Genomic DNA, 23232 nt, shown 5'->3' with positions numbered 1-23232 from the left:
CTGAGCTGAAGGCAGATGCTTAACCGACTGAGCCACTCAGGCACCCCCCCCCCTTTTAAAGCTTTTATTTATTTACTGGAGAGGGGGGAGAGAGAGAGAGAGAGGAGAGTGCAAGCGGGGAAGGAGCATAGGTAGAGGGACTAGCAGACATTGCATTGAGCATGGAGCCCATCATGGGGCTCCATCCCATGACCCTGAGATCATGACCTGAGGCGAAATCAAGAGTCGGACGCTTAACCGACTGAGCCACCCAGGCACCCTTCATGCTGCCTCGCATGTCAGCGCCCTTGGCTAGAGGAGGTGCCCCTCTTCTGGACATTCTGCTCTCATCGATTCTTGCCAAATTCAGAACATTTGTGACTTGGGAATTCGCGTGCCAAAATCTGCTCTGACTGAGTGTTTTCTGTGGTTTAGGACAAGCCTTCAACCTTTCTGCAACTTCTCTCCCTAAGAGAAGCATTTCCCATCTTCCTCCTCACAGGCCCTTTGTGGCTGAGTCTCTTGTCCTCGTTTTAACCTGCTTTGGCATTGAGCCATGGTGCGGAAGCCCCTTTGTGATGGGGGGTGGCTTCGGCCTCATTCCAAAGTGGCCACCGGTCAGGACAGCTGCAAGGGATGGTCTGAGGGCTTCTGTCTCGTGCCTGCTGTGGCCGGATCTGCCCACAGCTCTCCCGGAGGCTGGCGCGGCCTGAATTGCAGAATGGCCAGTGAGTTGATTAGAAACGCTGGCAAGAAGCTAGTGCCTTTTAGTGAAGGGCTTTTTCCCCTTTTTTCTTTCTTTCCTGGCACTGCTGGTTCTATGTATGGGAAGAGGCATTCATAATTAACGTATTGGTGCCTCTTGGTGGGAATTCTCAAATGCATTCCCCACCTCTCGGACGCGTCCACGGAAGGGCACAGCCTGTGTGAAATGTTTTCCTGGGTGGGGAGGTCCCTCCTCTCTCCTCCCTCCCTGTCCCTTCGAGCTGCTGTGACGTCAGCCGGGAGGTGACTGGGTGCCTGCTCTGCCTGCAGGTTCCAAGGCAGGGAATGCAGCTCCGTAGCACACCCTGCCTTTCAGCCCGCAGCTGATCCGGGCTGCTCTTTTTCCCCTCCCCAGCGGACCCTGGTGTCTCGCCTGCCACACACTGCCTCCGCCGCTGTAATTGGGGTGGGGGCGATGTTGATGCCTTTTTGCTTCACAGACTATTGCTTCCCTGTCTCATCATACCGGGGTGCCTTCTTCCTGTGATGATGATGATGAGGAGGAGGAGGATGCACCCCACATGGGTTTGAAAGATAGCCCCTGTCCAGCTCTGGTGTGCTTATTTCGAGAACAGGGTTCTCCGTGTGCCCCTCACCAGGAGGAGCGGGGAGCCCATGAGGCCCCCCGGTTGCTTGTCAATGGATGTGCTGGGAGGACTGACGGGCTTGGAGGAAGATCGCTGGCTGCCGCTTGGTTGGGGCTGCGGCTGGTGGGCGAGACAGCTCACACCTGAGTTCTCCACAAAAGACACATCTGACTGTTGAACATTGTCTCCTCAGGTATGGGTCTCACTCCTTGAAGAAAGACGGCAGCCTGGGAGGGGAGCAACCTCTGTGATGAACACCCGCAGGACCTGTGAGGGGCGGCTTCTCGCGCAGCGTTTGTGGTGATTTATGGGAGTCAGGGGCTGCCGGAGAGGGATGTGGATGCTGTCAGCGCGGTGGATTAAATGCCCATTTACATTGTTATTGACATATAAATTATCGGTGCCAAGGAGACAGTGAGGGAAAGGATTTCAGGGGCAGTAATGTGGCACGTGCCCCAGGATATGGACTCGTCTCTGCCCAAATTTGTCCTCTGGGCTCTCAGGAAGCCAGTCTTGGAACTGAAGTAAAGCCCCAATTCCCAGCTCTCACCATGCCGGCAGCAGCCGCCCTCATTGCTAAGGCAGTGATGGCGAGTGAGGTCCCCGAGTGGATTTTAAGAAGTCGGGAAGACCTTTGAAAGGGGTAGCGTGGATTTCCTCGGCTGGAGGGGGCCGTGTCTGGCGGCGTGCATGCATCCCTTTTGCCTGGCTTATTTTCTTCCTCCGTGGATTTGGAAGCATCGCTGAAGGAGAGAGGGATTTTATTCCTGGGAAATGGAACCGGTCTCCGAGTCCAGCCAACAGCAGAAGAGAAAGCTGGTGACCCATGGACTGGAAGATCAAAAGAGGGTAAGTGGCAGAACTCTGTCGCTTGGCTCATGGTGCTGGAATCGCTAAGCAGGATTCAGAGAACCCAGGTGGTCGTCAGGACAGGACATTGTTGTCCTCATTATGCTTGCTCGCGTCTTTCTCTGGTTAAGCAGGCGGGGTGGTGGCTCCCGCTTTGCCAGGTCCTAGTGCTGGGCTTGACGTGGGCAGGGGGACAGAGGAAGGAAACATTTAATCCTGGGAGCCAGAAAGTCAAAGATTTGTAAGCTTTAGCTCCGGGAGTTAACAAAAAGTGTTGTGTTTTCTGAGTCAAATATGAGCTTCTTTGCACTGAAGCCCCCTTTAGGATTCACACAGTCTTAGCACCTTCTGGAAATGGTGCTCCGGACAGCAGTGGTTCCGTTTGAGTTATTCTCCTTGTGGTCTGCTGGCTCTTGTGTTTACGGATCAAAAACATATCCTACTCCAGTCTTTGGCCCCATCTGTGAGAATGTCACAGCCATTCAAAAAGGCCTGTTGAGTGTAGGTCATTTGCTGTCATCGGTCTGAAAGCTACAGTCACCCAGGACCTGTGTCTACCAGTTAAAGTTCAACTTGTCTTTAAAAGCCGGACACATTCAGGAGTAGCATTGAGTGGCTGGCTGTCTAGAAAGAAAGCGGAAGCTGTGTCTCCTCACTCCCGGGGGACTTGCTGGGACCAGGGTGTGGCAAGGGTTAAACCTAGCTGAAGCAGAGCCAGAATCTGTGTTAATCTGAAAATAATTTCTGATATTTCCTCTGAAATGCTGTAGATGGTAGAAAAACTTCTGGTGTTCTCTCAGTATGGAGTGGAGTATTCCCTCTCCTTCTGTGTCTCAAAGATCATTTCTTCCTGGTATGAAACCCACATGGAGGTGAAGACTAGCCTTACAACTTTTCCCTGTATTTAAATGGCTCTGTGTGTGTGTGTGTGTGTGTGTGTGTGTGTGTGTGTGTGTGTGCGCGCGCGCGCAAGCATGAGTGAATGAAAAGGCTTTTGTATGGGGTTTTGTTCTGACTTTGGAAGGATAAAAAGAAATGGAAACAAATTACATTTTATAAACATAGAGACTGACTCCATTCCTAAAGAAAAAAATTCCACTCCTGAAACTACACTTGCCATAAGGCAGGAAGAATGCCCACTCTCTTAGGCGCCTAGATAAGTAAATTTGTTTTGTGCTGTTTGACTTACTCAGCGTATAACCTACTAGGTCCGTCTGCTCCTATTTCTACGGGAGCTTTCTGAGAGAGAGGAGGAAAATTGATAATTGTTGTGAACAGGACCTGGGATTGACTGCATTTTACTAAGTGTTAGTCAAGTTTGGTATCCAGACACTTAGTGGAGGAACATTTGGGGCCTCTGACACTGTAGAAAATGTTAATTGGGCCGGTACACCGAGATAATATGCAATTATGACGGCCTCTCCTTGGCTAGGTGTAGATGTCTGCATTTCCCATCTGTTCTTGGCTCTGGCTGTGTTGGGTCCACATGTACTGTGGAGTCTCTGGAAGTAGAATATAACCCCAAGTGAGGCTCTGCGGCAGCTGGGGTAACATCAATTGGTCATGCTCAGCTGACATTCATTTTAACTTGAACTCTAGCCGTCATGGCGATTATTAAATTTATAATGATATATGTAAGATCCATTTTAATGACTCTCCATGCTTGAGTGAGCTCTCACTTGTGCTGGCAAAATAAGGCTTAATAGAGTATTACATTTCATCTCCTACTGAATTTTCCAGGCTGTGGTCAAAACTTTGCGTAGGAGAAATGAGATCGTTTTTCCCGATAGGCATCGTGATCCAGTTCTGTGTTGCTCAAGTACAGTTTTACTCGAGTACAGTTTCTGGGCTTCAAGAAATACTGCCACTGCAGCAGCTTCTGTTGGTATGAGCATGTGTGTGTTTGTGGGTAAACACACACCTCATTTGCGTCAAGTGTGAAGCTAAACCAGCCTCCCGGCGGCGTGCAGCCTGGAATGTCTTGTCCAGGGAGCTGAAAGGCGACTCTGCAGTGTTTTGGCTCACATATCTCGGGTGAGCTGAACACTCCTCTTCAGGGGGGATTGGCTGAAAATCCAACAAAGGCACAATCAAGGCATCTGCTGGGGAGCTGGGAAGTCTCCACCAGCAGGCTTAAGTTACCAAGCGTTCGTTGGCACCAGATCCTTGTGGCATTGCCGTCAGTCTGTGTGCGTGTGTGTGCTTGCGCGCGTGTGCACGCTCCTGCATGGAGGACACTTGTGGGGAGCTGGGGAGACAAGGCAGAGGGAGAGTGGCTAGCTTCAATTTTGCTGTATTTCCTACTGTCCTGAGCAGCAAAAGCCACTTCTCCAGGGTTTGGTTGGTTTCATGCAACTCACTGTAGCTTGGCTCTTGTTTGGGGTTTCGTAGAGTCGGAGTGGCTAGTTCTGGGCTCCTTGGGGCGCTTTTGCCTGTGCTTTCTGCAGTGAAGAGTGCCATGAGCTGTTGAACCCAGAAAGTTGGGTTCAAATGCCAATTGTGTTGTGTGCTAGCTGTGCAACCCTGGAAAAGCTGCTTAACCTCTCTGATCTTTAGAGTCTACATTTTTAACAGGATGCTAGTATTTAATTACAGGGTTGTTAAGATTAAATGAAATAAAGCTGGTAAGGAATTTGGCACTTGGTAATTATTTAAGAAACGTTCTGTGTATTCTTGGGACAGTTAGCAATGTGGGATTTTTTCCCCTCTGTTTGTTCTTAGAGGGCTGCATGTAATTTTGTTTTAAATCTTAAAAAAAAAAAAAAACCCTCAAGTAATACATACTCATTACACATTCAAACATTACAGAAGAATACAGAATGCAAATTCCTCTTCTAATTCTACCCAGCACTGACTGCTATTAACAGTTTGGTATATATCACTCCTGGCCAGTTTTGGTTTGTTTCTTAATAAAAATGGGATCGCACTGTATATATTTTTAAGAAACTTGCCTTTTCACTTAGTATAGTGTAGATATCTGTCTGAGTCATTATATACACCTCTTCCCCATGCCTTTTAATGACTGAATAGGGTTCCATATAGAATGTGCCAAAATTTATTTAATTAATCCCTTAGGGGTGCACTTTAGGATGTTTCCAGGTTTTTGGTTTTGGTCTGCATTTTTTTTTTTTTTGGTATTACAAAATTCCTTTATTCATCCTTTCAACAAGTATAGCAAGTTCCTTCCATGTGCCAAGCACCATCCTAGGAGCTAAGCGTAAACTAGACAGGCCTCTGACCTGAACCTTACATTTTGGACCAGCACTGTCCCATATAACTTCCTGCAATGATGGAAGTGTTCTATTCCTGCACTATACAAAGTAGTGGCCTCCAGCCATAGCTGGCCATGGAGCAATTGAGACGTGGCTAGTGTGACTGAGGACCTTAATTTTAAATCTCATTTAGTTTATTTAAGCTGAAATAAACACATGTGACTAGCGGCTACTGTGTTGGGGAGTGAGTGCCTCTCTGAACAGAAAGCCACGGGCAAGTAACTACATCATTTGTTTGTGGACAATGGCTTATGCTCTAAAGGAAACAAATAGGGCATAGTGGTGTAATGGGTGAGGGAGGGGCACATTTCATGTTTATAATCGTTTGGAATTTCCTTTTTTATTTTATTTATTTATTTGAGAGAGAGAATGAGAGACAGAGAGAGCTATGACTTACATCCGGTAAAATGCATGCTTCTTAAGGTTACAGCTTGGTGAATGTTTATACCTCTTATACTCCTGTGTAGTTACCATTCGGATTGAGATGGAGACAGTTCCTTGCTCCCACGAGGGTCGATTTGGCTGAGTGTAGGGGATGCCTCTCTGAGGGAGTGTCTTTGAGTGGAGACCTCACTGAGAAGCAGCAGCTGGCCATGGGAAGATCAGATGGCAGATTTTAGTTGTGAAGGTACCCACTCTCACCCTGCTATTCAGATGGGTACCATTCAGAACTTCCCCTGGGCTGACTTATCTTGGCACCGTTTATGGACCGTAGGTCTCATGCATCCCCAGCACTTGTCAAATTTAAATTCTGTGCTGAAGTCAGGAAAAACCTAGAGGGGCACAGGGCTGCAAATTGCCACAGAGTGAAATTCAGTGAGGTAAGTATTGTTCAGTGCTGTAAGAACCCACTTAACTAGCATAGATGGGAGAAGTAAAATTTCCCTGACAGACACCTATTGATCAGTCAAGGGAATGACTCTTTGATTGATTTTTCTCTACTCCTCCTTAGAAGTTTGTCCTTCACAGATGGAGCTTTCCCACAGAGGATGAACACTGTAGAGTAAGAATTGTTCAGGGGTTTTTCAGATACTTGATGACTGAATGGTGACAAAGATGGTTTAGTGTGAATTCTCCTGGCTGTCAGCTTCTCAGCATGAAAGCCTCCTGGAGACAGTTTTTAAAAAATGACTTTGGAGGGGCACCTGGGTGGCTCAGTTGGTTAAGCGACTGCCTTTGGCTCAGGTCATGATCCTGGAGTCCCGGGATCGAGTCCCACATCGGGCTCCCTGCTCAGCAGGGAGTCTGCTTCTCCCTCTGGCCCTCCTGCCTCTCGTGCTCTCTCTCATTCTCTCTCTCGCAAAAAAAAAAAAAAAAAAAAAAAAAAATGACTTTGGAGAGGGTGAACTCAGGCTTAGTGTAATTAAAATCTTCAAGGTTGGCTGAACTGCCCTGGATTGCCAAATCCTGCCCTGCAAAGGGGAATATATTATCCTATTGCCCTATCGGCTTCTCCTCTTCATTTTTATTCACGGGACCCCCAGCTTCCCTGTCACCTGTGGTTGCAGCTCAGAATCATTTGACCTTCTGCTCCCGCGTCCCCCGCCCCTGTCCGCCCCCTTCCCCCCTCCCCCACTACTTTGCCATGCAGGTATCAGCTGCACTTTCCTCCCTGTGGCCGTGTATGTGGTAGCTTTCTCCTCTCTCTGATCTCACTGCCGAGTTTCAAGTTCAGGAATTCTTGCCTGGTCGGTGGCACAGCCTCCTGGCTGGCTCTCTTGTTTCCGCCTCTCCTTTGGTCCGTCCTCCCCTCCTGGCCAGATTAATCTTCCCAGAATCCAGTTATTATCACCTAGTTAATGATTTCCCCAGTGTGTCCTCAGAAGACACTGTCCCCAGCTCCCAGCACTGTATGCTGCACCCAGCTTCCGGGGTATAACGGATAAAAGCCTGACACTCACTGGGGTCTTGTTGACCTCAGCTTCAAACCCGGACAAGTTCTGTAACCTCCCTGGGCTGTGTTCCCCAGTGGTATTTACTCCTAGGTTGTAAGGTGCTTAGCGCCGTGCCTGGCATGTAGTAAGTGATCAGTAAGTGGGGACTTTGCCAAACTCTGATTGCTCTTCCATGAGCAACTGGTACATTTCCTCCTACCCCTGAGTCTTTGCTTACACATTGTGTCCCCCTGGAAGGCGCTCCCTCGAGGCGCCTCACCCATCCTCTGTGAAGAATGGATCCTCCTCATGTTCCTATGCTTTGTGCTCAACTGCTGCCAGGGTAATAGATCACCATGTTTTCTTCATGGCCCAGACGTTTCTTCACATGTCACACCCCTGCACCAGACTGTCAGAGCCCGAGGTAATAGCAGTTACAAGTTGATCTGCCTTCTGACCGCTCCCTCCTGGTTGGCCTGCCCGTCCTCCTGGCATGAATGGAGGCGGTGGTAAGCAAGTGCTCGGAGGATGGACACTGCAGACCTACCACAGCACATTTCACAGGTCATTGAAGAAGGATGGAGAAAGACTGTAGCCAGATGTAACTCAATTCAGTAAGTTTTGAGGCCCTATTCGGGTATAGGAGGAGAAGGGATAGGAAAGGGGTCAGGCCAATGCCCTGCCTTCATTTCAATGGAAAGAAAGTGAGACGATACAAGATCAGTCCTAGTCATTCATTCATTCATTCATTCATTCATCCATCCATCCCATACGTATTATTTATTATTTATTGAGTACTTACTGTATGCCTGTCAGCCACAGCATGGGGCCCTGGGGTCATAATGATGAGCTTAGATACTGTCCCCAGTCTCTTGGCTCTTTCAGCGTCTTGGAGGACTCAGTTCAGCCAGCAGTGCAGTGACATTAGGGAAGTGTCTGGTTTGGCAAGGTCACGGGAGGCTTCCCTCCAGATGGAGGGACTCGAGCTCTGTCTCTACAGTGCCTCGTGAGAAGCAGACTAGAGGGAGGACTCCATAAGCAGCTCCCCGGGTGGACTGAATTTTGTCCACCCCCGCCCCAAATTCATATGTGAAGCCCTAACCCCCAATGTGACTGTGTTTGGAGCAGGGCTATGACTGGTGTCCTTATAAGAAGAGGAAGAGACACCAGCGATGTCTGTGCATACAGGAAAGGCCATGTGAGGACATAGCAAAGAGGCAGCTGTCTGCAAGCCAAGCAGAGAGGCTCCGGGAAGAGCTAAACCTGCTGATACCTTGATCTTGGACTTCTAGCCTCCAGAACTTGGAGAAAATAAATTTCTGTTTAAGCTACCCAGTTAGTGGTATTTTGTTATGGTTGCCCTAGCAAAGAAATACACTGGTGCGCAGTGAGAGAGAGAGAGTTGGTGAAAGGTATTTTGCCTACAACAACCCTGACCATAAGCTCCCTGAGGGCAGATATTAGATCTGTTCTCTAGTATCTAACGCACTGCCTGGTGCCTGGTGCCTGGTGCGTATTTTGTAAATATTTGGTTAGTGAGCAAGTGCGTGAGTGTAAGGGATGAGGAAGCAGAATGGAGAGATGGGGCAACCCATGTGAACAGTTGGGATTTTATCCTGGAGGCATTGAGAAAGCACTGCAGGCCTCAGGATCAGGGACTGAGCGAAAGTGGTGCTTGGGAAGATTTTAGAATAAACTGGGGCAGATCCAAAGGAGTAAGGGTGGCTGTGTAGGTGAGAGAGCCCAGGATCAAAGAGAGCAGTTAGGAGGCCACAGGAGTGATGGAGGCAGGCACCCGGTGATAAACGTCCACTCCGGGGCTGAGACAAACAGAAGGGGAAAATGAGCACCATTTATAAGGGGATAGAATTGAAGGAATCAAATTTGGCCGGCGACTGGACCTGGTGGACTCCTGTCCTAGGTGACACGGACCCAAGGTTTAGAGCCTCCCCTTTGTGTCTGGTAGGTTGATATCCAATAGCCCAGTGGCACTTTGCATCATGACTCGCCAATGCACCCTGGATGTGCTGTGATCTGCATCATCATAACACAGCAGGTGATGCCATCCCCATTTGATGGCTGAGGGAAGCGAGGCATGAACAGACGAAGTGACCTGCCCAAGGTCACACACCAGCTGAGGGTGAAGATCTCTTGTGCTCTTCTCCTCCAATTTAGGGTCCCTTTCCAGGAGAAAAAACCACCTTCTTCCATCAGCAGAAACGAATGCTGATGTTCTGTTATTTTTGCTTGATTTTCAATGGGAAAAAAGACTTGGCTTTATTTATTTATTTATTTTTGACTCAATTTTAAAGGTGCTGGAAAAGTTAGGTTATTTTTTTGGAACTTTAGGTGCTAGAAGTTGAATGATAATGCAGGCACCTCATAGGTGGCCATTCCCATTTATTTGAAAGATTCACATAGCCAGCTTTCTGGCTGGTATCCTCTGTGGGTCCCGGGGGTTGGCATATTTGTGAAAGCCCTTTTACTTACCTGATCTCGTTAAACTTCACTTTTTCCTGTTGGTCTACATTGTTTCACATTCATTCCTTTCTTAAACTTTCTAAAGTCTGGTTTTAAACAGGAGGGAAAAGGTGGCAATGTCACCCAGGTTGTTTGGTATTTGTTGCTAACACAACCTTGAGACCTTATGACATTGGATAATGGACTTATCCTTTTAGCCTGTGCTTCTTCATCCTGAAAATTAGGGTGATAATAATAAAACCTTTGGTGAGGATTATGAGATATAATACACTTGAAGTATTTAACGCAGTACTTAGCACACATTTAAGTATTAAATGATAGCTCTTATAATTCTTCTCATATGTTTCTCTTTGCTCATTTGGCAAAATCCTTTAAGTGGCATATTTGGGGAATAAAATGGGGGATGAGGGAGGATGGGTGACTGCTGCTATTCATTTGAGTTTACTTTTTTGGTTAACTGAAGATCATGTAACATTCCTTCTAGTTTAAACTTCTGTTACTGCACATCTTTCTAAAAGAAAGTCTGCTTTTCTGCTTTAGAGTGCAGTGAAAACAATGAGATCTTCCTTTGTGTAGCAGTCCTGTAGGAGCTACCTTGACCTCATCATTCCACACATTAAATTACAGTTTATAGGAATCTGGCCTATGGGAATTGGCTAAACCCTTTGTGTGATTCCAAAACCCCCCTGCAAATCACATTTTTATTTGAATATATTTTATGAATTTCATTTATTACACTTTGTGGCATCCTCTAAAACCTCAGCCCCAGGAAAAAAAAATCTGGTTATGTAGAGGTGAGTTCCAATTAATCAAGGTTTTCCAAATCCTGTCCTAGTTTACTTTGCTCCTAAAGCTTAGATCAGATTCTTCCATGCCTGCAGTTTGACTCACAATAATGACATCTCTGACTCCCATCCTCAGGGCATTAATTTTTAATCTTCCTTCTCTTTGGGATAATTAGAGAGAGAGGGCTGTGGGGGTTGGGAAGAGAAAGGGGATGAGATGGTGAGATGGCGGATGGCAGAGCAGGAGTGGATGTTTGTATAATGCAGCCCCTCCCAAGGAGGGGAGGGAGCAACTGAAGCTTTGTGTGTGCATTCCCAGTTTGCTTGATGGGGGTGGGGGAGAGCATAGGCCAGGATCAGGATGGGGGCAGGTGGCTGATGGGGCCAGAGAAGGGTGGTTCCTGACATGGGGTCGCTTGGGGAATGAACAGAGCTGTGTAACTGTATGTATTGGAGAAGGAGGTTGAGAAGTACATTTGGGTGTATGTGGGGATTTCTCCCTTGGCTAAGCTGAGTAAGTATAGACAAAATTACTTGAAGCCTTGTCCATTTCCTACATCCACACTCCCTTGGACCTCTGGGATCACAGTGGGACTTGAGGGACAGGAGTCAACATCTCGATAACAACTGGCAAGGGTCCTACGTCTTTCATCTCTTGTGAAGTTCTCACAGAAGAACCACTCTGGACATCTGGAAACATAGTGCCTTTATGTTCAGAATCCAGGTTTTTGCTAGTTTCTTAGGCAGATGAGTGGGGTTCCACTCATGTCCCCCAACCCATGTCCACCGAAGGGTAGACTGTAGATGAGAAGCTCCCTTGGAGTAAGTGATTCTAAGTTTAAGTTAAAATATTTCTTTTTTTCCCACTGATATAATTAAAAATGCAATAAGCAAAAATCCTCATTGACATGGGAAAATCTTAATGAAAGCTAAAAAGTATAACAAAGAATTGTAGTTCTTACATCTTGTGCATCTCACTTGTGTAATTCTGCATTTAATCAATTGCATAAAGTGTTTCTTCTTCCCTAGCCACTCAGTTTCATGTTTATTTCTATATTAACACATACTACATTGTTTGGCACATGGTAGGTGATCAGTAAATATTTGTGGAATGAATGAATGAATGAATGAGAATCAACATCCTGGATGGGTTGGGGGGCAGGTAAAAAGGGAAAGTCAGGGCTATCCTCTTGACTCTCTGCTGAACTCAGTGACAAAGAGCATAGCATGTTAGAATGGAGAAGGCTTTCATTGTCTTTGGTTTTGTGATGGGAGAAAGAGTGTCTGGAAAGGCTGCTTAGAGGTAAATGTCCTGCATTTGTGTGTCTTTATGTGTATGGGGTTTCTTAACTGTGAAGACCCAGTTTTATTATTGTGAATCTATTATCTCCCCCACTGCCGCCCCCAGCAGAGATGTGTCTTTTTCCTTTGAGTTTCCATGGGGTCCATGGTGACGGGTGACCTGGAAGGTCACTTCATTGAAGTCTGCATGAGTTGCTCACTTAGAGGTGAAATTAGAGGCAAGGACAGTGGCTCAGATGCACCCAAAAGGGGATGTACTGAATAAATCAATGCAAAATATGCCCTTACATATTGCAGCACAATGGGACAAATTATGAGACCGAGTAATGAGGAGTTAAGGAGGGAAGACAGTATCCTGTTGAAGCCCATGGAATTTTCTAAAATGGAGACTAATGATATTAGCCAGTGATTAGAAATACCTGGGCCTACCTGAGCCCTTTTTGTCCAGAAAAGAGATATATACTGGTAGGTTTATGGTGTTATTCTTTCAGGTGATTCTTGCAGAGCAATGGGATGACATTCAAGAGGAACAGCTTTGTGCAAGAGGAACCGGTAAGGTTGGTCCTTTGAATGTCAGCCAGGGTCGTTTGAGCCTAGTATGACCCCATGACCTCACTGATCAAAGTGCCACCATTAGACTGCATGTCCCTTGTTGTGAATTAGATTATTATTCTACAAATAGTCATTTCCCTCCTCATGAGAGGAGGGTACTTTCCTGCCCCACTGATGTTGGACTTGGCCAGTGACCTGCTTGACTAGTGGAGTGTGGATGGACATTCAGTGTGCCAGCTCCAAGCGTAGGCCTCGAGAGGCATAACTTGTTTCCACTTGCCCTTCTGGGAACTTCTGACTTTCTTGTGAGAAGATGTCCCAGCTAGCTGCTGCCATTCCATCCTGGGCCTCAGAAATACATGAACAGACCTGAGGCAGAGCTGCCCTAGCAAACATTCAGATCTGTGAAAGAAATAAATGCTTATTTTTGTACACCACTGAGATTTTTTTTTTGGTTGTTTGTTATACAGCAAAAGCTGACTAATACACCCTGGAATCACGTAAGTCTTTACTGGGCAAAGTGTGTTGTCATGTGTGATGGTTAGTAGTTACCTCAATGGATAAAATACGATAATACAATTGACAAAAAATAATTAGATGCAAGGTTTGTTAAAGTTTGGTCCTAGAGCATTTGCATGAGAATTACCTGAAAAGCAGCTCTGATCCATACCTACCAAATTAGAATATCTGGGGTTAGAGCCCAGGAAGCTGCAATTAAAAAATGCATTCCGGTGATTCTAATGTGCACTGAAGTTCAAGAACTGCTTTCACAAGTGGATTAAAACCTGTGACCACCTCCATTAACACCAAAGTGAGAGTCTGAAGGAATGGGTTGGAGGAAAAGGATTTTTATGTAATTGCATGGTCTTTCACTTAAGTTCCCTTAGGGGAAAAAAATAAGTTTGTTTTTTGTTAGTAGAAAGGACATATGTGCTTAGGAATCCAGAGAAATTTCAAGAGCCAGTCTTCAGGAAGGGCAGAAAATAGGCAACTCCAGGTCATGCCCATTCCTTCCTTCTTGGCTGTCATGTTGCCTCTCTGCCTCTCTTGGTACATCCATTCTTTCTCTTCTTCCTGACAGCCTTCCTCCATTGCTCTCCATAGTTTCTCTCACTTCTCTCTTAACTTCAAGATTGACTCTCATCACCTCTACCAACCATCACCACCTATCTCTGTCAATATCACTATCCATTGAGAACTTCCCTCCGTGTTCCATAGTTCAGAGTCATGAGATAATCTGATCAGCCCATCTCAACTTGTCCAGTGTAGAAGCAAGCCCAGAGAGGTAGATCAGCCTCTAGATTGGCTACTCATGAGTTCTGTGTCTGTTCCTGGGCCAATCAACTATGGCTTTGGTGAGGCAGGGTTGGTTACATAGCCGTGGAGGGTACAGTCCTCCAGGAGGAGGCATGCATGGATAAGCAGTGGTTCACATCTCTGCGCTATTGGATAGGATTTGACGGAAAGAGGAGGCTGGAGGGGAGCAGACAGTCTCTGGGGTGGACAGCCAGGGGAGTGATGGAATCATCTGTTGAGTGTTGGTCTTTCTCACTGGATTGTCCTTGCCTTCACAAAGCTCAGAGCCCAACAGAGTAACCAGGCATTAAATGAATAGTGAAGCAAATATCTATGTAGGTCCTGAAATTGACAAATGGGATATACCAGGGAAGTTGGAGCTTTCCACAGTAGAAAACAGGAAGCCGATGGTATAGTGGAAAGAACTTAGAGCATTGGGAAAGTACAATTAGAGCAACCTGGGTTTCAATCCTTGCCTTAGGAAGTACTGGCTTTTTGATCTTGGGCCAGTTTCTTACCATCCCTGAGCCTCACGGCCTTTTCTATAAAGAGTGGATACTAACAGTTTCTACCTTGTAGGGTTATATTAAATGAGATAATGTGTGTAAAATACTTAGCATAGCATCTGGTATATTGCATCAGTGCTGACCAAAAGTGAATTCTTCTTTATCTGTCTCTGAGCTCATGCTAAGCTATGAGAAATTGCACTTTGTTATTGAGGTCTTAGGGGGTCTGCTTTGGGACCACCATTCCTTGTCTACAGAAGTCTGAAGAAAAGCTATACTTTTGAGAAGTCTTGGGTTCCAATCCCAGCCCATCACTGGTATGATGGTTAGGACTGGGCGAGTCCTGGCTTTCCCTGGGTCTCTTTTCTGTTGCACTGGTGTGAGATTCGTCAACTCCTTTGTCCAGCCTTTTGCTGGTATTTGGTATGTGGGTCACTTTAGGGGAATCCTTCTGCTTGTAAAGCAGGGCCAATGTCCCAGCTGTAGAGTGTCTCCCTCCCTGGCTGCCTTCCACGATCCTGAGGCCATCACACCAAGCCCAGGGAACCAACTCACTCTGCTGATTGAGATCAAGTGTGCTTGAAAATGGGAGTGCTGGTTGTGTGCTCTCTCTTTTCTCATGGCCATCAATCACTGGCAGGGCCGAGGTAGGACTGTAAAGAGGGAACTGGCAAATATGCAGTTTGCATTACTAGAACAACATGAAGCGTTTTGCCTACGGTAATTGAGAAAAATCTAATTTCTGCCCATGTCCCTGGAATATCTTCCCATTTAGATTCCTCTGGAGTCTCCAAATTTTATTATCAACATAACTGAGGAGGCAAAAGGGATTCATCCCCTGGAGTCGAGTTGTGAGGAGAATCCCTGGGCCCACAGAATGGTGCCCAACAATTGATGGTGGATCTCAACTAGATTGAGGAGGATGAGGTGGAGGTGACAGGGATGTGAGTAAGGACAATGCAGATGGGAGAGTGGGGGCGGGCTGGAGAGGCCATTGCTGAGGCCTTGGGGTGCAGGTGCTTTCAGGGCACTGTTACTTTGAATCCTCACTTCAACAACACACGAGAGGTGGTACCATTGTACCCATTTTACAGATAGGAAAATAAAGGCTCAGAGAAGCTAGGTAACTTTCCCATGGTTCATGGTCTGAGAGTGGAAGACCTGGGTGTTGAAGCCAGTTCTGTCTGCATGACTTCAAACCTGTGCCCCTTTCCATCGAATGGTATTTGATTATCAGACATTGATAAACCAGTGGCCTGATTTCTGCCATGTTATTATTATACTCTATCTGTCTTTAAATTGACTCACTTTAAAAAAAAAATTAGCCTTGTCACAAGGATAATATCAATGAAATCCTGGATTCGATGGGCTATTTATTTCTTCTTTCTAATATCCATTAAAATAAAGCATGGCTGGGGATGCCTGGGTGGCTTAGTTGGTTAAGCATCTGTCTTCAGCTCAGGTCATGATCCTGGGTCCTGGAATGGAGCCCTGTGTCTGGCCCCCTGCTCAGCTCAGTGGGGAGTCTGCTTCTCCCTCTGCCACTCCCCCACACCCGTGTGCACACACACTCTCTCTCAATCTCTCTATCAAATAAATAAAATATTAAAAAAAAATCATGGCCATGACATTTTAATTTTTTTAATGTTTAATTTTTTATTATTTTTATTTTTTAAAAAATAAATAAATAAATAAATAAATTAATTAATTTATTTGACACAGAGAGCGAGATAGTGAGAGAGAGAGAGCACAAGCAGGGGGAGCGGCAGGCAGGCAGAGGGAGAGGGAAAAGCAGGCTCCCTGCCGAGCAAGGAGCCCTGAGCTGAGGGCAGCCACTTAGACTGAACCACCCAGGCACGCCTATTTTTTTATTATTTTTTAAAGATTTATTTATTTATTTGAGAGAGAAAGAGAGAGAGAGTGTGTTGGGGAGGGGCGGAGGGTGAGGGAGACAGAAACTCAAGCCGACTCCAGTCTCACGATCCTGAGATCATGACCTGAGCCGAAACCAAGAGTTGGACACTTAACCAACTGAGCTACCCAGGCGCCCGATGGCCACGACATTTTATTTTTTAATTTTTATTTATTTATTTTTTTAAATTTTATTTATTTGTGAGCGAGAACGTGAGAGAGAGCATGAGAGGGGAGAGGGGAGAGGGAGAAGCAGGCTCCCCGCTGAACAGGGAGCCCGATGTGGGACTTGATCCTGGGACTCTATCCTGGGACTCCGGGATCATGACCTGAGCCGAAGGCAGATCTTAACTGACTGAGCCACCCAGGCGCTTGGCCATGACATTTTAAAAAAGTAACCTCAGTTTGAGAAACACTGTCCTGTACATAAATAATAATGTAGCAACAGTAACTCCTCCCAATTGTTGAATACTCACTATGTGTCAAACACTGTGCAAAGCATCCTATCCTAGTGGGGTAGAACACCTACTCTGTAGTCAGACCCTGGTTTGAAACTCAAATTCGCCACTTCCTTGATGTGCAACCTTCAGTGACTTAGCTTCTCTGTGCCTCAGCTTCCTCATCTGTAAAACGGGGATAATAACAACCTTCTAGAGCTAATCTGAGAATTAAACAAGTTAATAACACTTAGAAAAGTGCCTTGCACTTATTGAGTGCTGTGGAAGTATTAGCGATTATTCATTCACTCATCCCATCATCCAAACATTTGACAATTAATGTTTGAGCATGTTCTGTACAGCAGAGACCATTCTCTGGTAAAATCTTCTCAACAACCTGAATGATGTGGATATTATTACTGTTGTCCTCCACATTTTACAGTTAAGAAAACTTAGCTGGTGTAGTTTCCCCCAGTTTTTAACAGCTCAGACCTGAGGAAGTGGAAAATCAAAGCCAGGTATATCTAAAGCTCTGCTACCCACAGAACACTTCTGATACCAAATGTGGGGTTTTTTTTGACACAGGTTGGTTCCCGCCCGCCCCCCCCCCCACTGACCAATTCTCTGACACCAGCTGGGTGTCCTATAATTCAATCAAATTCTGCCACTATCTACCTAGAGTTAGTGTCAGAACTCACAAGTTTAGGGCTCGGTCCCATAAGACTCCCACCACTTTAGATGCCAATTGCAAGTCCAGACCACTTGTACTTCTTCTTTTTTTTTTTTTTTTAAGATTTTTATTTATTTATTTTACAGAGAGAGCGAGAGAGCACAAGCAGGGGGCAGGGAGCAGTAGAAGGAGAGGAGAGGCAGGCTTCCTGCTGAGCAGGAAGCCCGATGCGGGGCTCGAGCTCAGGACCCTGGGATTATGACCTGAGCCGAAGGCAGATGCTTAACCACCTGAGCCACCCAGCTGCCCCTAGACCACTCGTACTTCTGACCAACCAATGTTAAATTGTGGGTTCCTGTGACCCTCTCCTTGGGTTCAATACTTGGCTGGAATAGCTTGCAAAATTCAGGAAAACAGTATACTATTATGGGTTTATTATAAAGGATACAACAGCCAAATGAAAGAGGTGCCTAGAGCAAGGTATGTGAAAGGGGTGCGGAGCTTCCATGTCTTTTCTGGGCGAGCCACCCTCCCATCATCTCAATGTGTACAGCAACTCTGAAGCTGCCCGAACCCCCTTGTTTTGGGATTTTTATGGAGGTTCCACTGCATAGGCACAGTTGATGAAATCACTGACCACTGGAGATTAACTCAATCTCCAACCTCTCTCCCTTTCCCGGAGGTTGGAGGGGCATGGGGCTAAAAGTTCCAACCCTCTAAACACAGGGTTGGTTTCTCTGGCAACCGTCCCATCCTAAAGCTACCTAGGGCCCCCCAGGAGTCATCTCATTAGCTGATACCCAGGTATACCCAAGGACAAGACACTTCTCTCACCCCTCTCAGGAAATTCCAAGGGTTTTTGAAACTCTGTGCCAGGACCTGAGGATGAAGACCAACTATGTATTTCTTACTATATCACAGTATCATAGATGCCTTAGCTGTCTTTTTTTTTTTTTTTAATTTACTCTGCCATCTGCCATTACTGCCTCCCCATGAAGGGAAGCCCTGCTTCCTGAAAGAGGGATGCCCACCCACTTATGTCTCAGACATATGGCCAGACTTCATCCTCTTGGGCCAACCGAACCCCCTTGCCTAGTTTTCTGAAAGCAGCCAGTGGTACCCTGTCTCTCCCTGTCTTCCAGCTTTGATTCTAGTTCTTTTTTTTTTTTTAAAGATTTATTTATTTATTTATTTATTTATTTATTTATTTATTTGAGAGAGAGAGAGAATGAGAGACAGAGAGCATGAGTGGGAGGAGGGTCAGAGGCAGAAGCGGACTCCCCGCCGAGAAAGGGGGCCCGATATGGGACTCGATCCCGGGACTCCAGGATCATGACCTGAGCCGAAGGCAGTCGCTTAACCAGCTGAGCCACCCAGGTGCCCCTTGATTCTAGTTCTATGTGCGTGGGTCTGCAGCAACTGTTAGCCTGTCATGGCCACGGCCTCTCTGTGTCCCCCACAGTGTGCACCCAGAGCCCTGGAGCCCCTGCTCGTGGTGGGCCACAGGCTGGGCCCAGTGACCTGAAACAGGCCGATGCTACCATAGTGGTAACCACAAAGCATTTGTACACAAGCATCTTGCTTTCCAAGGGACAGGAGTTAAAGACCTGTTTTCCACTGTAGAAAATGGTGGTTTGCTTTACAGATGCCATCGTAGAGTTCTTCTACTCAAGAGAACTTTAGCAAATTGTGGTCTTTTGTTACTTGAAATGTATTTGTTCAATATGCAAAGCGAGGTGTACCCCACAATATTTTGACTTTTGACCACCTTTTTTTTTTTTTTATTTGAGAGAGAGAGAATGAGAGAGAGCACAAGAGGGAGGAGAGTCAGAGGGAGAAGCAGACTCCCTGCCGAGCAGGGAGCCCGATGCGGGACTCGATCCCGGGACTCCAGGATCATGACCTGAGCCGAAGGCAGTCGCTCAACCAACTGAGCCACCCAGGCGCCCTTGACCACCTTTCATAGGAAGATCTCTGGGCAAAATTTTATCATTAAGCACACTTGAGCTTCCTTTTGAGGGCAAGAAATTCACCTCTCTCTCTCTTTTGGAAAGAATGAAGTAGAAATGATCCTACCTGAGGTACTTTTTTAGGTGTATTTTGAGCGCAGTTTCCAAGGATGTGGATGACCTAGTATGTAGAGACAGAGCTTGTGTTTGGGCTGCCGTGGACAGGACTGGCTTTCCTTGTGGAAACAGAGGTGGTATCTATCCACTTTCACCTTATCCACCCCCACCTTCTCCAACCAGCCACCCCTAGTCACTCTCCAAGATTCACCTCATGTCCCTGTCCACTTGCAACTGTCCCAATCTCTTCTCTCTTGTTCTTTTTTTTTTTTTTTAAGATTTTATTTACTCTGGAGAGAGAGAAAGAGAGAGAGAGAACATGGGAGGAGCAGAGGGAGAGGGAGACAATCTCCAGCAGCCTCCACGCTGAGCACAGAGCCCTACAAAGGGCTTGATCCCAGGACCCTGAGATCAGGATCTGAGCCAAAACCAAGAGCCGGATGCTCTACCAGCTGAGCCACCCAGGTGCCCTTCTCTTGTTCTTTCTTCTCTGGCTCTATTCAACTCTCTCTCTCTCTCCTTTTCCTACCGGATCTGTTATTTCACTGAATCACATGTGGGTTAAAGCATGAGTTGCGGAGTCGAGCGAAGAAAATCCCTGCTCTGTGGCCTTCACAAAGTGACTTCACCTCTCTGCCTTGGCTTCCTTCTTTGTTCAGTGGGAAAAACAAGAGCAACCATATCCTGGCCCTATTATGAGGATCAAATGAGATAATGCAGATATTTAGCAGGTACCCGGTGGACGATGACTATCCAGGAAATGCCAAGCAGGAGTGGAGATCGTGGTAATGACGGGAGTTGTGTTCCCAGTTGGAGTGTAAGGTGCTGGAGAGCAGAGATTGAGTCTCGTGTTTGTTTTTATCCTCCAGGGTTGATCATAGCCATGCTTGTAGCAGGCGCTCCATAAATACCCAGTGGATTTAAAGAAGTTGTAAATTTCATGCTTTCCCTTAGGTTTGCTGAATTAGAATCGCATTTAAATAAATGTAGTGTTTGCCTGGTACTTAGACCCATTTTACAGAGGACACGTGTCAGTAATTAAATAAAAGGTCTATTCCTAAGTGTTTATCTTCTTAGAGTGAGAAGCACCTGACCATACCTGCTTCTGCTCTGAGCCAGCTAATGCAGTGTAAGCCCCAAGGGAGAGCGCCCCCTTGCTCTTTTAGTGTGAAGTGAAGCAGGTCGTATTCTCAAAGCAGCCAGAGAATTAGGAGCAGCTCTGAGAATGGGGAAGTCCTATGGGAGATGTCAATAACGAAAATTATCTCTCATTTCAGCAGCCACTAAAAAGAGCCCCACCTGGCTCCTTCCCCTGGGGGCTGACCTCTCCCCTGTGCCTGCAGGATGGGCCCAGAAGGGGTGAGGAGGGAGCATTCATCAGGGGTCGGGTTACCAGGGGGCATGACGTCAGGAGACTCTGGCTGGCCTCACAGAGAGGCAGCAGCTGTGTCTGAGGACTGTACATGCTCCGTGGAGCCCTTCTAGGTCTAAAGCTCTGGGTGGTCGGAGGGAGGGCTGTAGATGCCCCCCTGGCCTCCCACTTGTAGTCAGGGCGGCTCTTCCTGCTCAGTTCACCCAGCAGCATCGCCTTTCTGCAGCTTTCCCCGCGAGGCCAGTTTGCAGAGGGGAGCCAGGAGCTCCTATGGGGACAAGAATGTGGGTACTGAGTTGAGGAAAGGCTTCAGGTCCCTGGAATGGGCTTCCTCGAGCTGCCAGTGGTAGATGGGAGGCAGAAGGATGTCCTGGGGAGAGCTGGATCTACAATCAAATTCCCCAGATGAATTCCTGAATTTAGTCCTTAGGATAGGACCATGTGCGAATTGCTTCTCGCCTCTGAGCCTGTTTCCTCATCTGTAAAATGGGGAGAATAACGCTTTTCAGAGAACACTGAGACTGTCTAATGCATAGTGAGAGCTTGAAACATGGTAACTCCTTGCTATGCCCAACTCTATCCCAATATTCCCAAATATTAAACAGACAACTAGCTAGAGCTTAATGGCCACAGCTTAGTAGCCGCTAGACTGTTCCCACCGTAAGTTGTGTCAGTTATGTCTTTTTGTTTGGGGCACTGTCTTGAGCAGGTTTCTAAGGTCTGGTTGGATCCCCTCTTTGATATTTGGGTCTTCAAATCTAGAGTCATCATTGTGCACACAAGGCCCAGAATTGTCATGCCTAGAGTAACCCAGGACCAGGTCTTCAATCCTTGTCACAGAGCACCATTTGTAATTTCCTGACCACTCAGGATCTTCTCACAGCTTCTGAGCATTTGCATATGCTGTTCCCTCCGTCAAGAACAACCACCCACTCACCGTGCTAGACTGTCCTCCTTGAAGATTCAGATCAGGAGTCAGTTCTGGGAAGCCTTCTCTGACCACCATCTCCCTGGCTGGGTTGGGGGCCCCTCCCCTGTGCTTCCAGGTCCCCTGGAGCTGACCTCTGTGGTGGACTTCTCACACTTCGTTGTGGACAGCTGTTTCCTTGACTGTCTCTCCTACTTAGCAATAAGCTTTTCAAAGATTTAGGCCAAGTCTTACTTGTTCTTGTATTTCTGGCCTCATGTCTGGCACATTGTAGATTCTCTAAGAACTTTTCACGCAGTGAATATGTTAGTGAATGAACAAATATCAAAGATATAGGGTATTGCTTATGGTGGTAGCTTTTTCAGAAAGCCTCCCATAGCCTCTGTTAAATAAGGTGGCAGACCTCTAGCTCATCTGCCTCCCTATGGCTGGTATCCCTCCTAGTAACCCATCCTGCCTGAGCTGTATGTCCATCCTTATTGGCCCTAAGGACTAGAAACCTTCCCAAAGTGGGAAGGCCTGGAGAAGCCTGATATTTAGGGTCTGTACATTTCCAAAGTGAAACCTAGAGAAGCCTGATATTTAGGTTCTGTATTTAAGACTGCCCCTGCAGGTTTCTTGTGGCTCTGTCCTTGGCTAACATCCTTAAAGGAGCTGAGTTCCCAGAAGATGCAGTAATGGAGACATCACTCTATTGCACTCCAGAGCTTAGCATAAATAACCCTGGTGGGCATTCATTCATTCACTCATGCATTCATTCAATGCATTTCTCCTTCCATTAGGACACATAATCACAGAGTGACTGTATATAACTTTATCACTCACATGGCTCCGGTGTCACTCAGAGTAGGCAATTAGATTTTTCCCAAAGGCCAGATTTAGGGGTCAGGAGGGCAGGCTGATGGAGCATTGACAAGCGCTCTGATGTCAGCTTTAACACATGCATTAGAATCCTGAAGAAGTAATATGCCCTTCCTCCCAATATGCACATGTCCCCAACCTCCAGGAGCAGGTTTAGGGATACAACTGCTCTCTCCCCTTTCCCAGGGCAGGGAACAACCAGCCAGACCCAGAGGCCCTGCAGGATTTGAAGCCCTAAGAATGGTAGCCATGATAATTCTGCTCTCTTACAGTCACAAACAAGCAAGCTTGCTCCTTCCAAGCCAAGCCTCCTTGTTCATCTCTGGGCAAAGTCAAGCAAATCGGTGGGACACTGAATGGGGCCCAACTCCCCCCACGTATTTCAGCAGGATTGTGGGAAGCTGGACCTCGGGGTTGTGTGGCCTTGGAAGAGTCATTTTACTACTGTGAGCTTTGGTTTTCTCATCTATGTGATGAGAGGCTGGGTAATTCCAGTCTCCCCCCGCCCCCCGGCCCCGTCATGTTGTTTGGAGGATGAAATAAGGTCATGTTTGTGAAAGTGAAAAGTATCCTACCAGCTAATGTTCCTTGGGTGCTTCTTCCATCCCAGGCACTGTTACAGTTTCCATTTTGTAAATAAAACACCTGAGACTTGGGGAAGTGAAGTTCTTTGCTCTAAGTCATATAGCAAATCAATAATAGTGGGTGGATTTGTTGTCTGTCTTACCCCATAGCTTAA

The 23232-nt window shown here is 46.7% G+C and overlaps 1 protein-coding gene across 1 annotated transcript in view; it reads left to right on the top strand.

Moving 5' to 3' along the window:
* Nucleotides 1–1648: 1648 nt before the first annotated feature.
* The window catches only part of NAV2 (neuron navigator 2), a 708473-nt gene continuing 686889 nt past the window's right edge, over nt 1649–23232 (top strand). The window contains exon 1 of the mRNA XM_081798468.1: nt 1649–2180. Coding sequence (XP_081654594.1) covers nt 2106–2180 — 75 coding nt within the window. The 5' untranslated portion in view covers nt 1649–2105. The remainder of the gene's footprint in view (nt 2181–23232) is intronic.

This window comes from Leptonychotes weddellii, chromosome 11, assembly GCF_054177405.1.
Source record: "Leptonychotes weddellii isolate Sample4059 chromosome 11, ASM5417740v2, whole genome shotgun sequence".
NCBI classification, from domain to species: domain Eukaryota; kingdom Metazoa; phylum Chordata; class Mammalia; order Carnivora; family Phocidae; genus Leptonychotes; species Leptonychotes weddellii.
The sequence above is the reverse complement of the archived record's forward strand: the minus strand, read 5'-3'. Positions and strand labels throughout refer to the sequence as shown.